Raw genomic sequence first — 20535 nt, forward strand, 5'->3', positions numbered from 1 at the left:
GCGGAAGCGCTCCAGCGTCTTTTTAGGTGGCATAACCCAGGGAGACGCCCTCCCTCACTCCCGATCTGCCTCTCGGTGCCGGGGTAAGTTTTTAAGCGCCGTTTCTTATCAGCTCCGGCGGAGCTCCTCAATTAGACCTCCACTTTGGTGCGTGACGTCATTTCCTCTCAGAATTTTGGTTTTATCTTTGTTCATTTTTAGAAGAGGAGAAGAAATCCATTCCTCCAAAAGACGAATACAAATCTTGTATGAAATATCTGTTTCTTTCAAACAGCTTGGAATAAGCACCGTGATGTCATCTGCATATATGTATAATTCGAAACCTGCTTGACTTAAAACGGAACCCAAAGAAATGCAAAACATATTAAACAATAAAGATGACAACGGTGAGCCTTGAGGGATGCCACAGATGGGATTCCATTCATCTGATTCCTGATTTTGGGCCCAGGATGGGGCTGGGGATGTGAGTGAGGGAGATTGAAGGTATAGTGGTGGAGTGATTTGCTTGCATTATGAAAATGCATTATGACGTTATGAAAATGCATGGTTTGTTATTGATAAAAGTGAAAAAAGTTTTTTTGTTTTTTAAAGAGAACAACTGAAGGAGGGGGGGGGGGGGGTAGATGGTGAAGAGAACAAGAGAGAGAGAGAGAGACTGGTGGGGTTCCAGACCATGATGACAGGTGAAGCAAAGAGGCGAGTGCTTTTTTGCTTCACCTATTAAGGTGGAAGGGAGACTGTTGGCTTGGGCTAATGATTGCAGAAGCACTTTAACAGACTGATTTATTAAAGTTTCTTTGCCCATACACATACAGAATAGGAAAAAAAGCATTAGTAATCAGTTTTTAGAAGAGCTGCTGCTAATCTCAGAGGAAGGGGTGTGTGGGGGGAACGAGAAAGGTCTGAGTCACTGGCTCCTAAGTTTTTGGGCTGGGTCCTACACATAATGAAAAAATTTCAGGCCTTCACTAGTGTATACTGCTTGACTTCACCCCCTTTGCTCTATTAGGCATCAGGAGTTATGCTACTGTAGGACTTTTGCCTGTTCCAAGCTTAAGGAATGGGAGCCTATGTCAAAATATTGAACCCTAGTTGCTTGCATGGTGGTGGGGTTGAGAGTAAACTTTCATATTTAACCATGCTTCCTATTTGTCCTTGCATGTGTAGAGAGGAGCTGTGGGAACTGCAGAGGAGACGTTTCCTAGTGACGGGTGCCCTCAGCATTAAAATAACCATATGTATTTCACATTGTGATGGCATTATCAGCAAAGAGACTAAGAATCACAGAGCCTGAATACTAAAATCCCCTTTTCACCTTTTACATTGCTCCCTCCAAAGCAGGGAGCTTTCATCAGGAGTGGTTTGCTGTTCCTGCTCTGTACAGAAATCAAAGAGTCCAGCATCCTGTGTTGTCACTCTGACCATTTCAGCAAGGCTACAGTCACCAGAAATGTTAGAGACATTACAAAAAACCATACAACCTTTATTAGAGACTAATGTAAATTACAAAGGAAAATTTATTGTAATTTTTATTACTTTTAAACTTGATTGAAGAAGATTAGCATCTGAAATAGAAAAAGAGAAGAGAATATGTTAGAGACCGGTGCTATCTGCTTGCTGCCCTGCTCTCCAGAGTACATTCAACATGTTAGCTGGACTGTTACACTGTTCACCCCTTTTCATACCTGATCCAGATTAATGTTAGTCTCAAGGTCAGTCTAGCAAACCTTGGCAGGGGAAGCTCAGCTATGGGCACTGTGATGGCCACATTGATTTTGTTTTCATCACTGGGGAATAAAGCCTGCAAATCAATCTCTGTTAGTGTTTGGCCTCCCCTATTGCTCATTCTATATAATTGCTCATAAAGCACTCCAATCATTTCTTAGTTCAGGTCCAGTATATCCAGACTCAAGGAAACATCCTTTCATCTGCCATGTCAGAGCCGTGTTTTCTCTTCATGCGTCGGATTAACCTGGACCACAGGAAACATGACCTAAAATAGCCACTAGTGATTCAATGGTTCTCATTTCCAACAGTCCTCTGATTTCTACTCTGTTCAAAAGAGCCACCATTGTTTTTAGGACTTTGGTTCACCTATAATTTCCCAAGGTTTCCCTCTAATTCATTGTTCAACTCATTTTCTCATTTGCCCACTGTCTAACTCATTAAAACAGCAATTTTAGGGAAGAAAACTGAGATACTGCTGTTCAGTAATTTCAGAGCTTCTGTTTAGCTGTCACACCATTCTGAATAGGAAGGTGAGAATGTCTTTAAATGAAGTTTGTTGAACAAAATGCCAACGATAGGAAGTCACCAATCTGAATGAACAAACCTCCTTTAAAGACAAACTGGTCAGAATTAGGCCTCGATATTCAATACCAAGCCATGTCTGGGGCCATACAGGCCATGTGCTGACCACCAGATTTTATGTGGATCCCAGCATAAGGAAAGCAGTTGCCCTCGCTCTCTCCAAATCTCCCCTCCCTCCCCCTTATTCTAATCTAAAAGATAAGAAGTCCCTGACCAGGCCCCCACCGCTCAACCCCACCATCTGTTGGACTCCACATGCCTATGTTTGCTAGCCCTGATAGTCTAGGGGGCCCAATCGCTCCTGCCCTTCACAGCTCTGGCCCCAAATGCCCACCATGACCTCTAACGAAAGTCTTGTGGTACTGATGTTAAAAGTTATGGCAGACATTTTGAGGCTAGAACCGCAATGGAAAGGAGTGGGCATTGCTCCTGTCCTTAGGACTCCCTACTAGGGGATATCAAAGGATGGCCCAGGGTGGCCTACAGAGGGTGGAGGGGTGGGGGCCTGGTTGGGTGTGTTGTCTTCAGGGGGGAGAGGGGAGGTGGGCGCCAGAAACCCTTTATGCCACTACCCGGAAATTAACCAGCACCAATCCATATTCAGACCAGTGCCAGGTTAGCTCAGTGGCTACAGTTAGGACAGTCTTTTTGCTGTCCCAATTTTAGCCTCTTACTTATCTGGTTTTGTAAGTACCAGCTCTGCTCAGGCACTACCCACGTTCCACCCATAGACCGCCTGACACTAACCATGCAGTTAGTACTTATATTCAGCGGCATTTGTCTGGTTAGGTGAATATTGGGCCAAATGTTCAATGATGACAAAATCTGTCGTGGATCCACTGGAAAACCACTGTGAACTCAATATTCAAAATATTTATGTGGTTCAAATCAATTTTTAATTACAGAAATCAATATAAATGGTTATATCACCTGTGTCCACACAAGTGGCTGTCCTAAATCTAACTGTGCAAATTTGTGTGATTATAATGGGGTGCCTATTTAATAAACATATGTGCCTATGTGCCTGTATAAAATAAGCCCCCAGAACCAGCAGGTGTAAATGTGTACGTGGACTCCTGTGTTTTATAAAATATGCAGGGATGTGGCAACCGTGCCCCTGCTGTGTCCAGACTATAATTGCTGGAATATCTAATATAATAATTTGCTCCTCCAACGTTCCAATGTGTCTCACTGGGATCGTAACCATCTCCTGTCATCAGCCAGCCAGCGTTCCATTCCCCCTCACTGCCCCACCCTCCCGTCAAAATGCAATGACGTCAGAGGGCGGGGCAATGAGAAGGAAGGGAACGCTGGAGGCTGGCTGACTTGAGGAGATGTTACGAACGGAAGCCAGCCAGAGCTTTCAGGTACAAATCAGCAAGTTGACTCCCGCTTCCTCCTCCCAGGCATTTTGCTGTCAAGAGCTGCCTTACCCCGTGCCGCAGTCCACCACACAAGCTGGCAGCCTACCCACCATCGTAGCCGTGTCCTCCTTCTCCTGCCAGCAGAACACGACAAACGCACACAATGAGACTGCGGAAGGCATTCCCCCCTTTCCCAGCAACAGCGCTATCTAACCATTCAAAGGCGGAACCGCAGCCTTGGAGCTCTCCCGGCCTGCCAAATTTCCACTTCCGCGCCGACACACAAGGCGGAGGAAGAGAGAGGGAGGACCGAAGGACAAGCTGGCCACGCACTTGCTCCCCGCCCAAAGCAATCGACGGCCGCTATCACCTGTCAATCACGCCATGCCTCAGCGAACTCCGCCCCTTCCCTGCACAGCTGAGTGAGCTGCGCCGCTACTAGAGGAGTGGAGGAGGGAAGAAAAAGGTTTACTGGTTTAATGACTGCGTGGTGCGCGAGCCATGAGAGGATGAGATTTGTTTAAAGACTTATTTTATCATTACTCTCTCTCTGACACACAAACACTCTCTTTTTCTGACTCACTCACACACACACTCTGTCTCTTACACAGACTGTTTCTCTCACACACACAGACACTGTCTCTCTCAAACACACACACAGATTGTGTCTCTCTTTCACACACACAAACAATGTGTCTTGGTCTCACACACTGTCTAAGGGGAGGTCATCCCCGATTCCCTCCAGTGGTCATCTGGTCATTTAGGGCACATTTTTGTGGCTTGGTCATAAGGAAAAAAGGACCAGGTAAAGTCATTCAAGAGTTCATCAGGGATGCCCTTCTTTTTTCCATTATCAGTCAAGGACGCCCAGGGCCGTGCCTAGGGTCTCTGGCGCCCCCCTGCAGACTATCAGTTGGCGCCCCCCCCCCCTGTGAAAATGATCCCCCCCCCCCCCCCCCCCCGGTGAAAATGATCGCTCACCACTTGCCACACTGACAGGAATTGTCAGCAATATTCTTAGAAACAAATTGCTATACATTGCAAAATAAGATAGCAGATGTAAATTCTCAAAGTGGACATATTCCAAACGCTAAAATGAAAATAAAATGATTTTTTTCTACCTTTGTTGTCTGGTGACTTTCTTTTTCCGATCATGCTGGCCCAGTATCTGAGTCTGCTGCTATCTGTCCTCTTAACTCCATTTCCAGGGCTTCCTTTCCATTTATTTCTTTACTTTCCTCCTTTCTTCTTCATTTCTTGCTCTATATTCATTTCCAGCAATTTCTTCTCTCTCCCTGGGTCCCGACCTCCCATCCATGTCCATCCTTGTCCCTCTCTGCCCTTCCCTCCTCCATCCATAGCCAGCAATCCTCCTCTCTCCCCTCCCCTTCCAGCAATTTGTCCTCTCCCTGGGCCCTGCTGCTGCCCTCCCATCCATGCCTCTCTGCCCTCCCATCCATGCCTGTCTCTCTGCCCTCCCATCCATGCCTCCATAGGCGGTCGGTGGCCCAACTGTTTGGGGAGGCTAAAGGGGGCGGGGTTAGGGGTGGGCCAGGGGCGGAGCTTACCTCCATAAGTGTTTGACAACACACAGAAAAAAAATAAGTAAAAATAAAAGTCACAGTTAATACCTTTTATTAAATTTAGATATTAGATATGTATCATATGTCAAAGAATAAAGTGGTTGCTCAAAGCATATACTAAACACAATCGCTCAACTGCAAAACACTATGCACAACTTTGTGCAAAAACACACTCAGAACCTTACTGTACCATAAATATTACACTGGAAAGACCCTAATACACCAATATACCACCATACGGAACATGCAGACCGTCAACAATATGAAACAAGGGATCATAATATCATGATACGTGTAGAGCCAAAAAGCACCCTTTTAGGGTGGCTAGTGTTCACAATGTAGATCTTTCAAGAGGTAGTGTGTCATGATTTACGCTGTACACCCTTTCTGGTGTTTTGGTGCCACCTCAGTAAGGCCAACACACAATCTCTCCACTGCAAAACACTAAATACAAACTTGTGCAAAACACACTCATTGCCTTACCAAACCATAACAGCACTAATTCCAAGGACAGGACGAGCTACAACCTTTATGTGTGGAAAGGCAGCACTATAATTACACCGGGCTCTAAAACACCAGTACACAACCTAGTGAAACCAAAATAAAACAAAAAGGGCTGCAAATACTTTACGCTAGCAGAATACTGCATCTTGATCACACATGAAAAACACATGGCTTAACAGATATGAAGGCAAAATACAAGAAGTCGGACTCAGCATGCAGCAATACTAGAAACATTGAAACTTACAAGCAAAATATCACAGATGTACATTTCCAAAAGCTGACATATTCCAATTAATAAATTTTGAATAAAAAATGTTTTCTACCTTTGCTGTCAGAGCATTTAGTTTTTCTATTAGCTTTGGTCCCAGTGTCTTCTTTCCATTTGATATTTTTTTCTCTCACCATGTCCACCATCTTTCTGTGTCCTTATGCGTCCTGTCTACCACCCTATCCTTTCTCCAGTTTCAACATCTGCCCTCAAAGTGTTCCAATCCAGCCTTTAAATTCAGCAATTTTCCCTCCATCCATATAAAGCATTTCTCCTCACTCCCCTCCCCTCCATCCATGTGCATCTACAACCTTTGTCTTCTCTCCCCTCCATCCATGTCCAGCATTTCTCCTCTCTCCCGTCCACTCCATCCGTGTGCATCTCCTTCCTTTATATTTCCTTCCCCCCCCCATCCTTGTCCAACATTTCTCCTCTCTTCCCTGCCCTCCACTCCATCCATGTCCAGCATTTCTCCTCTCTTCCCTCCCCTCCATCCATGTGCATCTCCTTCCTGACGTCCCTCCCCTCCATCCATCCATGTCCAACAACTCTCCATTCTCCCCTTCCCTCTCCTCCATCCATCCACCCATATCCTGCAAATTTCCTCTCTCCCCTGTCCCCATTCATCCATCCATGTCCAGAATTCTCCTCTCTCCCTTGCCCTCCCCTCCATCTATCCATCCATGTCCAGGAACTCTCCGTTCTCCCCTGCCCTCTCCTCCATCCATCTCCAGAAAATTTCCTCTCTCCCCTGTCCCCATTCATCCATCCATGTCCAGAATTCTCCTCTCTCCCTTGCCCTCCCCTCCATCCATCCATCCATGTCCAGGAACTCTCCGTTCTCCCCTGCCCTCTCCTCCATCTATCTCCAGATAATTTCCTCTCTCCCCTGTCCCCTCGATCTATGCCCAGCAATTCTCCTCTCTTCCCTGCCCTCCCCTCCATCCATGTCAGCAATTCTCTCCCCTGCTCTGCCCTCTCCCCTCCTGTCCAGTGATTTCTTCTCTCTCCCTGCCCTGCATCCATACATGGCCAACAATTCTCCTCTCCCCTGCCCTCCCCCCTACATGTGGCAGGCTGCAGCGTTTTTGCGAGGCAGCTCTGGCTCTCCCTCCTTCCTTCCTTGGTTCCCGCTCTGGCTCCCCGATCAGCAGCCCCCCCCCCCCCCCGCGTGTTTTAACCTTTACTCTCCGACGTGGCAGCGATGTCAATCAATGAAGAACGCACAACAGACTCGCTTCCAGCTTCTCTCTTCACACAGTGTCCCGCCCTCGCGGGAACAGGAAATGTATCATCGCTGACCCTGTGAGAAGGACGCCCATCATGCGATGTGTGTCGAAAGATGGGCGCCCTTCTCTTTCGAAAACAAGACTGACAATCAAACAGTTACACAAATTATAGATCACTACAGAATCCTGAGAAGAGGAGATTATCAGGCTCATTTTCAAAAGAGAAAAATGTCCAAAAAGTGGACATTTTTCTCACAAAAATGTCCAAATCAGCATTTTCATAACCTATTTTTAGACGTTTTTCTCTGAAGTCCATCAGAAGTGCATCCAAATCTCAAGGGGAGTGCCGGGGCGTGTTCAGGGCGGAACTTGGGCATTCTTAAGACTTAGATGTTTTTCAGTCATAATGGAACAAAACAAAAACGTCCAGGACTAAGATGTTCTGAGCTAGACCTGTTTTTATAATAAATAAGGCACAAAAAGGTGCCCTAAATAACCAGATGACCACTGGAGGGAATCAGGAATGACCTCCCCTTATTCCCCAAGTGGTCACTAACCCCCTCCCACCCCCAAAAAAGTGATGAAAAACATTACTTGACAGCCTCTGTGCCACCCTCAGATGTTATACTCAGGTCCATCAGAATAGCATGCAGATCTCTGAAGTAGTCTAGTGGTGGGTGCAGTGCACTGCAGGCAGGTGGACCCAGGCTCCTACCTCCCCTTACCTGTTACACTTGTGGAGGAAACTGTGAGCCCTCCAAAACTCACCAGAAACCCACTGTACCCGTAAGGGCTATGATAGTGGTGTACAGTTGGGGGTAGTGGGTTTTGGGGGGGCTTAGCAGACAAGGTAAGGGAGCAATGGTCAGATGTGTACCTGGGAGCATTTTATGAAGTCCAGTACCCCCCTAGGATGCCCTATTGCTTTCCTGGGATGTCACTTTTCCATTATTCTACCTGATGCCATACAGGAGCCCAGTGAAATTTCCACCCCCAAGGTGAAGGTTGACCTGGGCAACATCTACAACCAAACCAGGACCCCCAGGGTGCACCATTTCCAGCGCTACAAAAATATTTTCTATTTTTGTAATGCCGGTGCTTAGTTGGCAGTAATTGAGCAGTGCCGCACGCTGCCTGGTTACGGCCGGATCCCTTATTGCAGTAAGTGCTCCCCCCCCCCCCCTAAAATGGTCGTGTGGCAAGTGGTTCACTTCCTGCATGGCCATTTCTTTTTGAGAAAAAAAGACAGCATTTTACCCGCTGGGGTAAAAGGGGGCCTCAGTGTGTGTCAACAACGTGCTGATGTTAGCACAGGCCCCCCTATTTACCACAGTTTAGTAAAAGGATCCCTTAGTGCTCCTTTTAGAAAGCTATGCTACCAATTAGTGGCACACTAAATGCGAAGAAGCCTATTTGAATTCAGCGCACTGCTAATGGTAGTGCAGCTTTGTAAAAGGAGCCTTTTAGAATCTATTTACTACACTGCAATAACACATTTGCACACGGTAAATGCGGATTTAGGAGTTTTAACCTGCTTTAAGAACACATTGTTACAATGCTATTAAGGAATGATTTGTGAAGTTTGCAGTTATTGTAAATGTTCGCCCATCAATCCCTTCCACAAACACAATTCAGGCTGAATGCAGGCATGGTAATTAGCTGTGCTGCATGCAAAGCAGCTTTCTACCATGCAACCCAACGATACAGCTCTTGAAAGCTCTACACACTGTGCTACTCTGGAAAAAGTGAACTAAACGTCAAGAGATGTACCTAATGTTACCCTGAAAGCATCAGCAGGCTAAGGTGCCTGATTCTAAGAGGCCGCAATCCCCTATGGCATCTCCTCCACTCCAGAATATTCCTGGTGGCCCATGGTGCCACTGAATTGGCCTAGTTCCTCTTCTACCGACCCAGCACATGCCCTCCCCCAAAGTATACTCTCCCGCATTCTCAAAATTCCACTCCCAGTCTTAACTTAGACCGAAGCCTCCTCCCAGGTTGTCCCAGTTGACCTCAGGCTCCCCTTTGCCTCATCCCAGCCTGGGGTCATGCAGCACCATTTTGGAGTTGTAACTGCAGCTTAGTAATATAGGGTCCTTAATCATCTAAATCTAGGCAAATGAATTGCAAACCTACATTTAGGAAACAAAGTTTGACAGAAAATTTCTTAAATTTAGATGCCTAAAACTTAAGATATTCAGTTAAGCATGTAGAATCTTTTGAAAACTGACCCCTAAATATATTTCTCTGGTGCCCTTTGCACACTTTTTGGGTTATTACATCTTCATTGTGTATTTTCACTCGTTATACTTTTTCAGAACATTTTCAAAGCCATTTAACTGGGTAAAAGTGGCTTAGCTGAAAATTACCCTCTGCTAAAAGTATACGTGGCTATCTCTAGGGTTCGTAATTCAAGTAAGGTTGAAAAGAGGCAAGAGCAAGGGTGTGTTCAGGTCATGAGAAGAAAATGTGGGATTCTCAAAGGTACTCTTTGCTTGGGCTCCCCGCACAAATAGCAAAATAGCAGGTGAGCACTTTTAACTTGTGTACCCTGTGGCTGCTAATTTTGAAAGGGAAACAATGCATGTAGTTTCCCTTTAAAAATCTAATGCATCACACATGTGATCTCAAACTGCCCTGTATATTGCAAACCACCTGGAGATATCCAGAATTTCATACCCACCTCTCTCTTTGTGAGATCATCCCCTCTTCTTCTTCTTCTTCTGATATCTCTTCTACCTGCAATCCCATCCCAAATGTTTACAAAATTAATTTTCTTTTCACAGGGACAAAACATTATTTTTTTTCTGCGTTCATATTCCTTTCTGCTTTCCTCATATTTCCCGATTCTATATAAAGTGACCAAAATTGCGAACGCAAATCCGGTTGTATTCTGGATTTGCGCATGCAATTTAATTACTTAGCAAACCAATCAGCACTAATAATTGCCACTTAAGCAATTATTGATATTAATTGGCATTAATTAGAATTTACGCCCACAACTTGCAAGGTGCATTCTGTAAAGTGGTGCACATAAATCCTAGTGCATGCTGCCAAAAAGGGGTGAGGCCATGAGCACGGAATGGGCAGACCATGGGCATTCCAAAAATCTACGCGCACAGTTATAGAATATGTCTGCTCTGCACCTAACTTAGGTGCCGGCATTTACACCCAAGTTTTACTTGGTGTAAATGGATGCGCCTAGAGTTAGGTGCAGGCATGGCCACTAACTAGGTGTAGTCTATAAACTGGCTAGACGTATTCTATAAACCAGGTGACATATATAGAATCTAGCCCATTATGGGTATTCTTACTTTCAGGTTCTTTTGTTTGTGTCCTGTATAACATTTCTAGAAGATTCCTAGAGAACTGAGATATCCACCTATGGTAGCAGCTGAAAATGGTATTTAGAAGTCACAAATTCTGACATTTTTAAGACTTTCCTTGACTTCCTTTGGAGCAGGAAGATTGGCAAGAGAGTTACAATTGACAATGTAGGGCAGGCATTACATACTTTGGCAGCCATGCAATATGGAGCAAATCAAGTCATTTATTGGTGTGTATAATGCTCTTTGTGTAACTTCTGCCAACCTGGCTTCCTTCAGGAGAACTGGATGGCTCAGGGAACTGGCACAGCCTTTCACCTTCAGGACACTGGTCCAAATCTGGATCAAACTAGTAGAAACCAAATTCATTATCATCTGAAAGTTATTCAGTGGCTTCTGTGAAATACTTGGTAACTTCAATCCAGTTCCTAGTGGACTGGTGCATACCTTACTCAAAAAAACTGTCATACCAATTTGGCATGAATGGCTACCCTCACTGGCATTCTGAGCAATGAGGACAGAGACTGAATTCTTTTCTTGCTCTTATAACTTTTCCTTCCAGAAAAGAGCCAGGACACATTAGTATGACTCTCTGAGGAAACGTTTATCTCTCATAGTATACTTGTTCTGACTAGATAGAGGCATAACATTTTTAATGTTGTTAATATAGCACTTTCACAGCACTAAAATTCAGGGGGTGGGAAAGATAAATACAAACTATAGCTACTTACAGAAAACACTCTTGACAAATTCAAATACATAACCAGATGTACTAAGAGGTTTCACATATTTTATGTCTATATGTCTACGAGAAAAATGCTTAGTGCATCTGGGTGGAAAACAAAAACAAATTTGTGTGACTCCTGTCCCCTATGGAGATTCCAGCTCAGTCAGAACTGGCCTCAGTTGGATTATAACAACAAAGGTTGCCCCCCACCCACTTGTCAACCTTAACATTCCTCATATTTTTAGCCCAGTTATGGCTGAACCTCTGGGAGCAGCTTTGCTGGTATGAGAGTCAGACGTTACCCCATAGTCACTTGGATCTGACTGACTGTGATGTTCCAAATGACACAGTGCACGAACCACAGAATGCATTCCATAATAAGTCATCTGTATCACTGTTGTGAACATAGCTGCTCCCAGGGGCTACAACAGAAGGCAGGAAAAGAAAACCCTATGAAGTATCCAAAAAAATGCCAGGAAGAGGAGTAGGGAGTGACTCAATGACTTCCGCACCTTTGGCAGCAGTGTTTTGTTTGGTTTCAGCTGTTCGCTGAGAAAGTCTTGTAATCAACACAATCTGCATTATAATCAGCACCATAAAGTTTGTATGAGCAACAGTCTTCTGAAGTTTATTGCACCATTGCTGTTACACTGGTACTCTATACATTGTTTTTGACCCCTGAGGCAGGTAGTTTTATCTGCTGAAACACAGTCCAGTGTCAGGTCCCTTGTTGGTGCTTGCTTAATAAAGACTGTATTTGACATTGTAAGAAAAAAAGACAAGAACAAAGACAAGAAACAGACCTTGATGAAGAAAATGCAGTCTTTAATAAATTGTGTTGACGCTCCTAGGGTTCACACTCAAAAAATGCTCGATATGGCCATGTTTCGCCAAGAGTACAGGCTGCGTCAGGGGCATAAAGTACCAGTTGGTGGAAACCTAAACACTCCACTAACATAGGTCAATGTTTATCTTCCTGGGTCTGTTTTTCTGTTACTGTTCCAAAAGGTGAAACATGACCATGTCGGCCATTTGAGTGTGACCCCTGGGAGCATCAATACAATGTATTAAAGACTGCATTTTCTTCATCAAGGTCTGCTTCTTGTCTTTTGTGTTTGACATTGTACTGCCCACTGGAAATCATTGTCACTCCCTACTCCTCTTCTTGCTCCCAGGGGCTCACATGAATTGCAGGGAAGCAGTTTAAGGAACTTCAGAAACAGCAGACCTGCCAAGTCTCCCGCATTTAGAGGGAGACTCCCGCTTTGGCGGGTCATCTCCCGCACTCCCGCCAAAGCGGGAAAGTCTTGCGCTGTGACACCATGGCGGTAAAACAACTCCTGCCTCCTGCTTGGCTCCCCCTTCCACCTGGTATTCATTTCCTGGCCGCTGCTGCCCAACGGCTGTGACAAAAAACAAACGAAAGCAAGCACGGGGCCGCAGCAGCCTTCAGGCATGCGCTGTCGGCTCTGCTGCTCCTCTCCTCTCTCTACCCCTGGAGCAGGAAGTTGATGTCTTCCTGCTCCGGGGGCGGAGAGATAAGCAGCAGAGCCGACAGCCCATACCTGAAGGCTGCTGCGGCCCCGTGCTTGCTTTTTTTGTTTTTTGCGGCCGCTGCTGCCCAACAGGAGAAGCAGCAGTGACCAGGAAATGGATATCGGGTGGAAGGTGCAATAGGAGGCAGCAGGAGGTTGAATGGAGAGAGTGGAAAGATGGGGAGCAGAGAGGACACGAAAAAGGGCTGGAGAGAAGGATGGGGAGAAAGGTTGGATCCTGGCTGAGAGCATAAAAAGGGAACATGCTGGAAGGAAGGGTAGGGAGAGAAACAGGAGTGACATTGAAGGATGGGGAAAGAGAGATGACATGATGAATGGAAAAGGGTAGAGAGAGAGAGAGACAGTGGATGGAAAGAAGGGGATAGAGAGAGACACTGGATAGGGATCAAGAGGGGGTAGGCGTTGGATGGAAGGATTGGGAGAGGGGGTAAACAGATGGAAGGATGGGGAGAGAAAGAGGGAAAACAGATGGAAGGAAGGATACGGAAAGAAAGAGGGAAGATGCTGGATAGAAGGATAGGGAGAGAAAGAGGGGAGATGGATGAAAGGATGCAGAGAGAAATGGGGAGAGACTGGAAGGATGTGGAGAGAGAGAGGGGACACTGACAGAAAAGAGTAGAGCGATAGAGAGACACTGGGTAGAAGGAGGGGGAGACAGAGAGACACTAGCTGGATCAGGAGAGAGGGTAGATGGTGGAAGGATAGGGATAGAAAGAGGGAAGACGCTGGATGGAAGGGTAGGGAGAAAAAGAAACACTGGATGGAAGAATGCAGAAAGAAAGAGGGGAGACACTGGAAGGATGGGGAGAGAGAGGGGAGCTGCTGGATGGAAAGGGGGAGAGGACAGAGTAGTGAAAGACTGGAGAATAAGAGGAAGGGGCATGGGGAGAACAAGGGTGAGGAAAAGATGAAAAGCCATAGGTACATGAAGTAAAAAGAAGGAAATTAAAGAATGGGTAGTAAGAATGAATTAAATTTGGACAGAGAGAGAGGCAGAAAAAAATTGAAGAAAACAAAGAAAAAGGAGAGAAAATGACAAATGGACAGAAACCCTGGCAAGAGAGTTAAGAGATGACAAAGGAAAGCAGAATTAAGAGACTGGGAGCAATGCAATTAGAAACAGTAAATGGCTAGACAACAAAGGTACAGAAAACAATTTTATTTTTAATTTAGTATAAAGTAATGTCGTAGCTGTATTAATAAAGGTTAATAAATGCAAATAAAACACAAAATAGAAAATAAGGTGATACCTTCACTAATTTTAAAACATTTTTGATTAGCTTTCAGAGACTTGCACTTCCTTCCTCAGGTCAGGAGGAGATACCATAACACCATTATACTGACCTGACCTGAGGTTGCCCTTCTTCATCAGATCGGAAATAAGCAAATGTTGGTAGATGACAGTATATATAAGTGAAATATCGAAGCATTTCAGTGACAGTCTAACAGGATGGGGGTGGATAGGTGAGAGACAGGAAGAGTTGGGTGGATGAGGGACAGGGAGATATGCATGGAGATAGGAGGGTGACAAAGCAGTACAAATTTTATGGTTTATAAATGAATGCTTTGATGTTTCACTTATATATACTGTCATCTACCAACATTTGGTTATTTCTGATCTGACGAAGAAGGGCAACCTTCGAAAGCTAATCAAGAAATGTATTAAGTTATGTCCAATAAAAAAGGTATCATCTAATTTTCTTTTCCATGTTTTATTTTGTTTTATTTCTATTGATTACCTTTAAAAGTGGACTAACACGGCTACCACACCTCTCTACTCATTTTTCCAGATATTACCCGACCTCTCATCCCCTGTTATCTACATTCTGTCGGGTAAGTTCTTGGATATGGACTTTGAGAGCACAACTGTTGGTTGGATTTTTGCTCTTTCTTCTTCTTTTAAAGCCTCTTCTCGACCATTTTCTACCAGCAATAAAGCTCATAATCCCTCGCATCATAAGGGTCTCTTCCTTTTATGGCACCAAATGTGCCATGCAGAACACATTTGCCATAAACAATGGCGTTCCTACCCTCGATGACACCTGGGGCGGATCGCTGATGCGCCTCCCCCGCGGGTGTAGCGCCCCCCCCCCCCCCCGTGAAATGACACCCCCCCGGGTGCACGTCGCTGGGGGGGGGGTGCTGTGGCGCGCGCCTGTGGGCTCCGAGTTCGCTACGCTAACTTCGCTGGTTCGCAGCAGCTCCCTCTGCCCTGGAACAGGAAGTAACCTGTTCCGGGGCAGAGGGAGGGAGCTGCAGCGAACCAGCGAAGTTAGCGTAGCGAACTCGGAACCCACAGGCACGCACCATGGCACCCCCCAGCGGCGTGCACCCGGGGTGGACCGCCCCCACCGCGGTACGCCACTGGCCATAAATTTCATCCTCCCCCCCCCCCCCCAATCTCTGACAGTGTATAAGTCCGCTTGTTCCTATTATTCATCTCAAGTTAAACCTGCAAAAAAATCATACTTCTCCAAGCAACTGGTCAAATTTAATAACTGTACTAGGTCTTTGTTTTCTATTGTGTCACGACTTACTAGCTCTGGTTCTCCAGCACAGTCCTTGACTTCGTCTGATGCAGACCGATTAGCCTCTTATTTTTCTGATAAAGTTTCCACCCTTTGGGCCTCAACTCTCTCAGCCTCTAATTTCTGTCTCTTCGCATTGCTCCCCTTGTGTACCCGTAACCAATACCTGGTCTTTCTTCTCTCACTACTACTACAAATCATTTCTATAGTGCTACCAGTCGTACGCAGCGCTTCTCAACTGAACATGAAGAAAAGACAGTCCCTGCTCAAAAGAGCTTACAATCTAAATCAGGACAGACAGACAGGACAAATAAGGGATAAGGGTAGGACAGACAGATAGGACACATAGGGAAAAGGGACTATTGAAGAGAGGAAGACAAGAAAGGTTACGAGCAGGTGACAAGTTAGGAATTAAAAGCAGCATCAAACAAGTAGGCCTTTAGCCCGGATTTGAAGGCGGCCAGGGATGGAGCTTGGCATAATGGCTCAGGAAGTCTATTTCAGGCATAAGATGCGGCGAGATAAAAGGAACGGAGTCTGGAGTTAGCGATGGAGGAGAAGGGTGCAATTAGGAGAGATTTGCCTAGTGAACGGAGTTCCTGGGAAGGAGTGTAGGGAGAGATGAGGGTGGAGAGGTAGTGAGGGGCAGCAGAGTGAATGCACTTATAGGTTAATAAGAGCAGCTTGAACTGTATACGGAAACGGATAGGGAGCTATGCATCTTACCACTTCTCTACTTGATCCTTTTCCATCGTCTTGGATTAAGATCGATTAGGCATGGCCTTCTTCTGCTGATCTTACATTTGGTTAACCTTAGTTTTTCTTCTGGTCTGGTCTATTCACTGTGCAAAAAAGCAGTTGTTAAGCCTATCCTAAAAATTCTACACTTGATCCTTCACTTCCTGAACACTACAACCTATTTCTAACAGTAATGTTCTTTCTAAAATCACAGAGATAGTGGTTTTTACTCTGTTGCTACAGTTTACCGATCAGCATTGGGTTCTTCATCCCAGACAGACAGAGTTCCATGCTAAACGAAGCACTGAAACCATAGTAATAGCTTTGAATAGTGAGCTCCACTCATTTCCGGATACTGGGATGGTTGTCCTTCTAGTATCTCTTGATTTTTCTGTGACATTCGATCTTGTGGATCATTCTCTTCTTTTGTCTCAGCCGAGAAGAGGACTTTGGCTGGCGGGGATTGGGGTCCCCCACCAGCACAGGTACGCGACGGTGGCAGGGGAGGGTTGGCGGCGGGAAGGGGGGCTCGAGAGGGTCGTGGCAGGGGGGTCCAGGGATCAGGAACTCCAAGGGGGGGTCTGAAAATCGGATGGAGGGGGGTCTTTGCAAATCGGAGGGAGAGAGGGAGTTGGGTTCTTGAACTGGCAGCTGCGGGTGGCAAGGGGGTTGATGTGCTTGGGGGGGAGGGGCTTGGGTGGTGCCCGGGGGGGGGTATTGATGTGTTGGGGGAGGGGCTTGGGTGATGCGCCGAGGGGGGGGGGTTGTCTGTGGTGCCGCACTTGTGTCGCAGGGAGCGGCGCACTCACAGCTGATTCCCAGGCAGGGGGAGGAGTAGGGAAACACGCTACTCCTCCCCCTGCCTGGGAATCAGCTGTGAGTGACGTCAGCCTGGCTACTGAGCCTAGCTCAGGAGCCACGGACACAGGCAGCTACTTTAGAACATTGATGGTGAGAATTATTATATAGGAATTTTCTCTGGCTTTTCTTATCAAGATCAGAATGTCAAATTTTTCATATATACAGATGATATTCTTTTGATCTTTCCTGCTTGCCTCTTCACCTGACTTATCTCATTTGCAATCCTATCTTTTTGTTCTCTCCAATTGGCTTTCTCTTCACAAGATGGTCCTTAATCCCACAAAGACAACGGTATGGGTGGGCACTATATACTGTATATATCAAACTTGATCAGATATGTCTACTATAATGGCAAATATGTCAACACACATAGCAGTATAATTACAGCAATGGCATATATTTTGCTTATAACAAATGTAAATGCCAGATTAAGCAAAACAGGAAGAAAACCTTTCAAGACTTTTCCCCTTCCTTTGGCTCTACTGCTTTCTCTCTATTCTGATGCTGACAAAATAAAATTGCCACAGTTTGGCACATATCCTTCAACTTTGCTTTATAAGAAACTTATATCAAAGGACAGAACGAATCACAGATGAAGAACAAACCAAAATACTTTACTGAAAATGATCCAACACGTTTCGCCGGAAGGCTATGTCAGGGGCATTTGTAAAAAAAAAAAAAAAAGTTTAAAATAAAAACAAGAACAAAGCCATCTCTTACTTATCAAATGTAGGAAGTGCAGGTGTGGTTACATGCACTCAAGAATTGTAACTATTTAAAAAGAACAGTGCAGTGTGCTTTAATACAAAAACAGTAAGTGCATAATATGGAATGCATATTGTGTTGTGGGACAAAACACATTTTTTACATTTGTGTTTGGTGTAGTGAGACAAAGAAAAAAAATCAAATACAGTTTAAATAAAGAGCACATGTCTAATAGGGATTGACAAAAGGTACCGTATTTTTCGGACTATAAGACGCACTTTTTTCCCCCAAAATTTGGGAGGAAAATGGGGGGTGCGTCTTATAGTCCGAAGGTAGCGTTTTTGGACCGCCGTCCCGTACTTACATGATTCCATGTGCCCTGGTGGTCTAGTGACGTCGGGGCAGGAAAGAGCCCCCTCTTTCCTGCCCATCGCGCTGCTCTCCGTGCTCCTCAATGCTTTCTGACGGTCTCGGCGAGATTCAAAATGGCCGCCGAGATTCTCGGCGGCCATTTTGAATCTCGCCGAGACCGTCAGAAAGCATTGAGGAGCACGGAGAGCAGCGCGATGGGCAGGAAAGAGGGGGCTCTTTCCTGCCCCGACGTCACTAGACCACCAGGGCACATGGAATCGTGTAAGTACGGGACGGAGGTCCAAAACTCGGACAAGACGCACCGGAGCACCTAGGTTTTAGAGGAGGGAAAAAGGAAAATTTTTTTTTTCCTATTTCCCTCCTCTAAAACCTAGGTGCGTCTTATGGTCCGGTGCGTCTTATAGTCCGAAAAATACGGTATATCCTCTATAGTCAGCTAGGCTTTCTCAAAGGCTAAGAGCCTCTCTGTATATAGGCTTATAAAAGTACCTCGAGGGCAGCACTAGTGATGTTTTAGATAAAGTAAATTGGAATTTGGCGCTAATGTACAATTCCAAAGCTGTATAATAGTATCTAGCAAATTAAGTTGAGAAACTATGCTCACTAAAGAATGAGGTTTTGGTGTTGAATATATCAATAATTCTGTCATAGTCCAATGAATCATACAGTTCTCTTTCAAATGATAACAGTGACAGATTATGGAGGCGACTGGTGAGCATTGAGGCTCTTGATGCCGTTTTGATCCTGTTTACAGTTGAAAACAATCGTTCCACAGTGCAAGTTGACATCAGCAGAGTGATAAGTACTCTTAAAAGTGCATTGACATTTGGGAAAATGTCCACATTGCAGTTGGTCTAGTACTTCGATTAAAGATGGAAAATGTATACCTTCTGCTACTTTGCGTTTTAGATACTGAACACTGTTAATTCAGCTTCCTCTATGGTAATGCCACATAAAGTGCACGGGGGCAGTAGACTCTCTCTTCGGCCAAAGGCCTCAGATGTTGGCATACAGGCAGCAGAAGCAGTCATCATTCCATAAGCATCATCTTGAAAACGATTATTCAGTTCACTTAGCTGGCAGTCAATTATCTCATTCTACAGATGTCTCAAATCTTCATTGCTTTGAATAGAAGAAGATTTACCCAAAGTGGAAAAAAACAATGAATCACCAAACTTTATAGGTATCTTTGTCTTTCGCGAGGAAGAAACATCCCACTTTTCAATAGCATATTTCTCCATGAGATCCTCTGTTAACTTGAGAACTTTATCAAAGTCATTTGATATGTTCTCCCTAAACTGAACAAAAGCTTCTTTTAGACACTCTATAAGATTAATGCAATCTGTAACAGACAACATGGCACTCTGCAGTTCTTTCGTTGCAAAATCACTTCTTTCAAATAATTTCCCAAATGTAACTGCCAGCAATAAGAATTTCTTTGTCTCTATCTGATGTAGAAGAGATAGGGAATCTAGTTTTGTCTGTCCAGCAGCATTTGAAAATGCAGCAAGTACTTCAAGAATAACATAAAAAAGTGAAGTGCTTACCCCACCCAGAATCCCACCATCACCAGCCAGCATTTTGAGTACAAAAAAATAAAAAAACCTAAATGATGATGTTAAAAAAAGAAAACGTATTTCAAATTTTATTACCTGCAGTGCTGGGCAGCTGCTTGCAGTAAAGTTGCAACTACCACGTGGTGCAGGACACCCTGGCTCCTGTAGCTGACTCAGGCAGAGTGTGTTGTGGCCCACCGTGGGGCACTACTGGGACGCTGGGGAATGCTACTGCACTAAGGCACAATGTAAGAGAGCTAAGAAACCGCGCCTGTTGCTACCCACCCAGGCGGCACCAGGCTTTCCATCTGTGGTCCGGGCCCGGGGGGGGGGGGGGGAGGAGCAGTCAGTGCTGCATGGTCCCAATTCCCGGCGCCTGCATCTGAGCATGCAGCTATCTTTTAGCCTGTTGAGAAGATGACGAGCCGTGAGAACGAGGTTGAGCGTGCAGCGTGGGATGGAACATGAGTCATCAGCACACAGGGGGCTGAGAAGGAAGAGGACGGTAAGCATGCTGTAGGTCACCACGAAGTCAAGAGATGCGACCATATTTATTCAGTGTGGTTGACTCACTGCCGTGCCAAGTCTGCCCAAAAGGTAGGTGGGACTGGGAGATCAGCTGAGTAAGCAGCAGTGCGACAACAGTAGATATGAATTAGTGGAAGGTTGCTGCTTTGGCTTTGCTCTGTGTGTTTTAATTCAACCACGCTTAAAACTAGGTGGGCAGGCCTGGGCCCGCCCGTAGCTATGCCCCTGTTTCTCAGATTATCAAAAAATGTTTTTACTGGCTTTATCGAATTTGCTCAATTAGAAGGTTTCTTGACTTCCCTGCACTTCATACACTTATTCACACTTTTGTCATTACCCATGTAGACTACTGTAATACTGTTTATTGTGGGATACATCCT

General features: G+C 45.2%; 1 protein-coding gene across 1 annotated transcript in view; it reads right to left on the reverse strand.

Moving 5' to 3' along the window:
• Positions 1 to 1311: 1311 nt before the first annotated feature.
• Positions 1312 to 20535, reverse strand: part of LOC115458693 — a 93477-nt gene continuing 74253 nt past the window's right edge. The window contains exons 8-10 of the mRNA XM_030188521.1: positions 10850 to 10933; positions 9942 to 9997; positions 1312 to 1435 (exon numbers count right to left, since the gene is read on the reverse strand). Coding sequence (XP_030044381.1) covers positions 1312 to 1435; positions 9942 to 9997; positions 10850 to 10933 — 264 coding nt within the window. The remainder of the gene's footprint in view (positions 1436 to 9941; positions 9998 to 10849; positions 10934 to 20535) is intronic.

This window comes from Microcaecilia unicolor, unplaced genomic scaffold (assembly GCF_901765095.1).
Source record: "Microcaecilia unicolor unplaced genomic scaffold, aMicUni1.1, whole genome shotgun sequence".
In the NCBI taxonomy this organism is placed as follows: domain Eukaryota; kingdom Metazoa; phylum Chordata; class Amphibia; order Gymnophiona; family Siphonopidae; genus Microcaecilia; species Microcaecilia unicolor.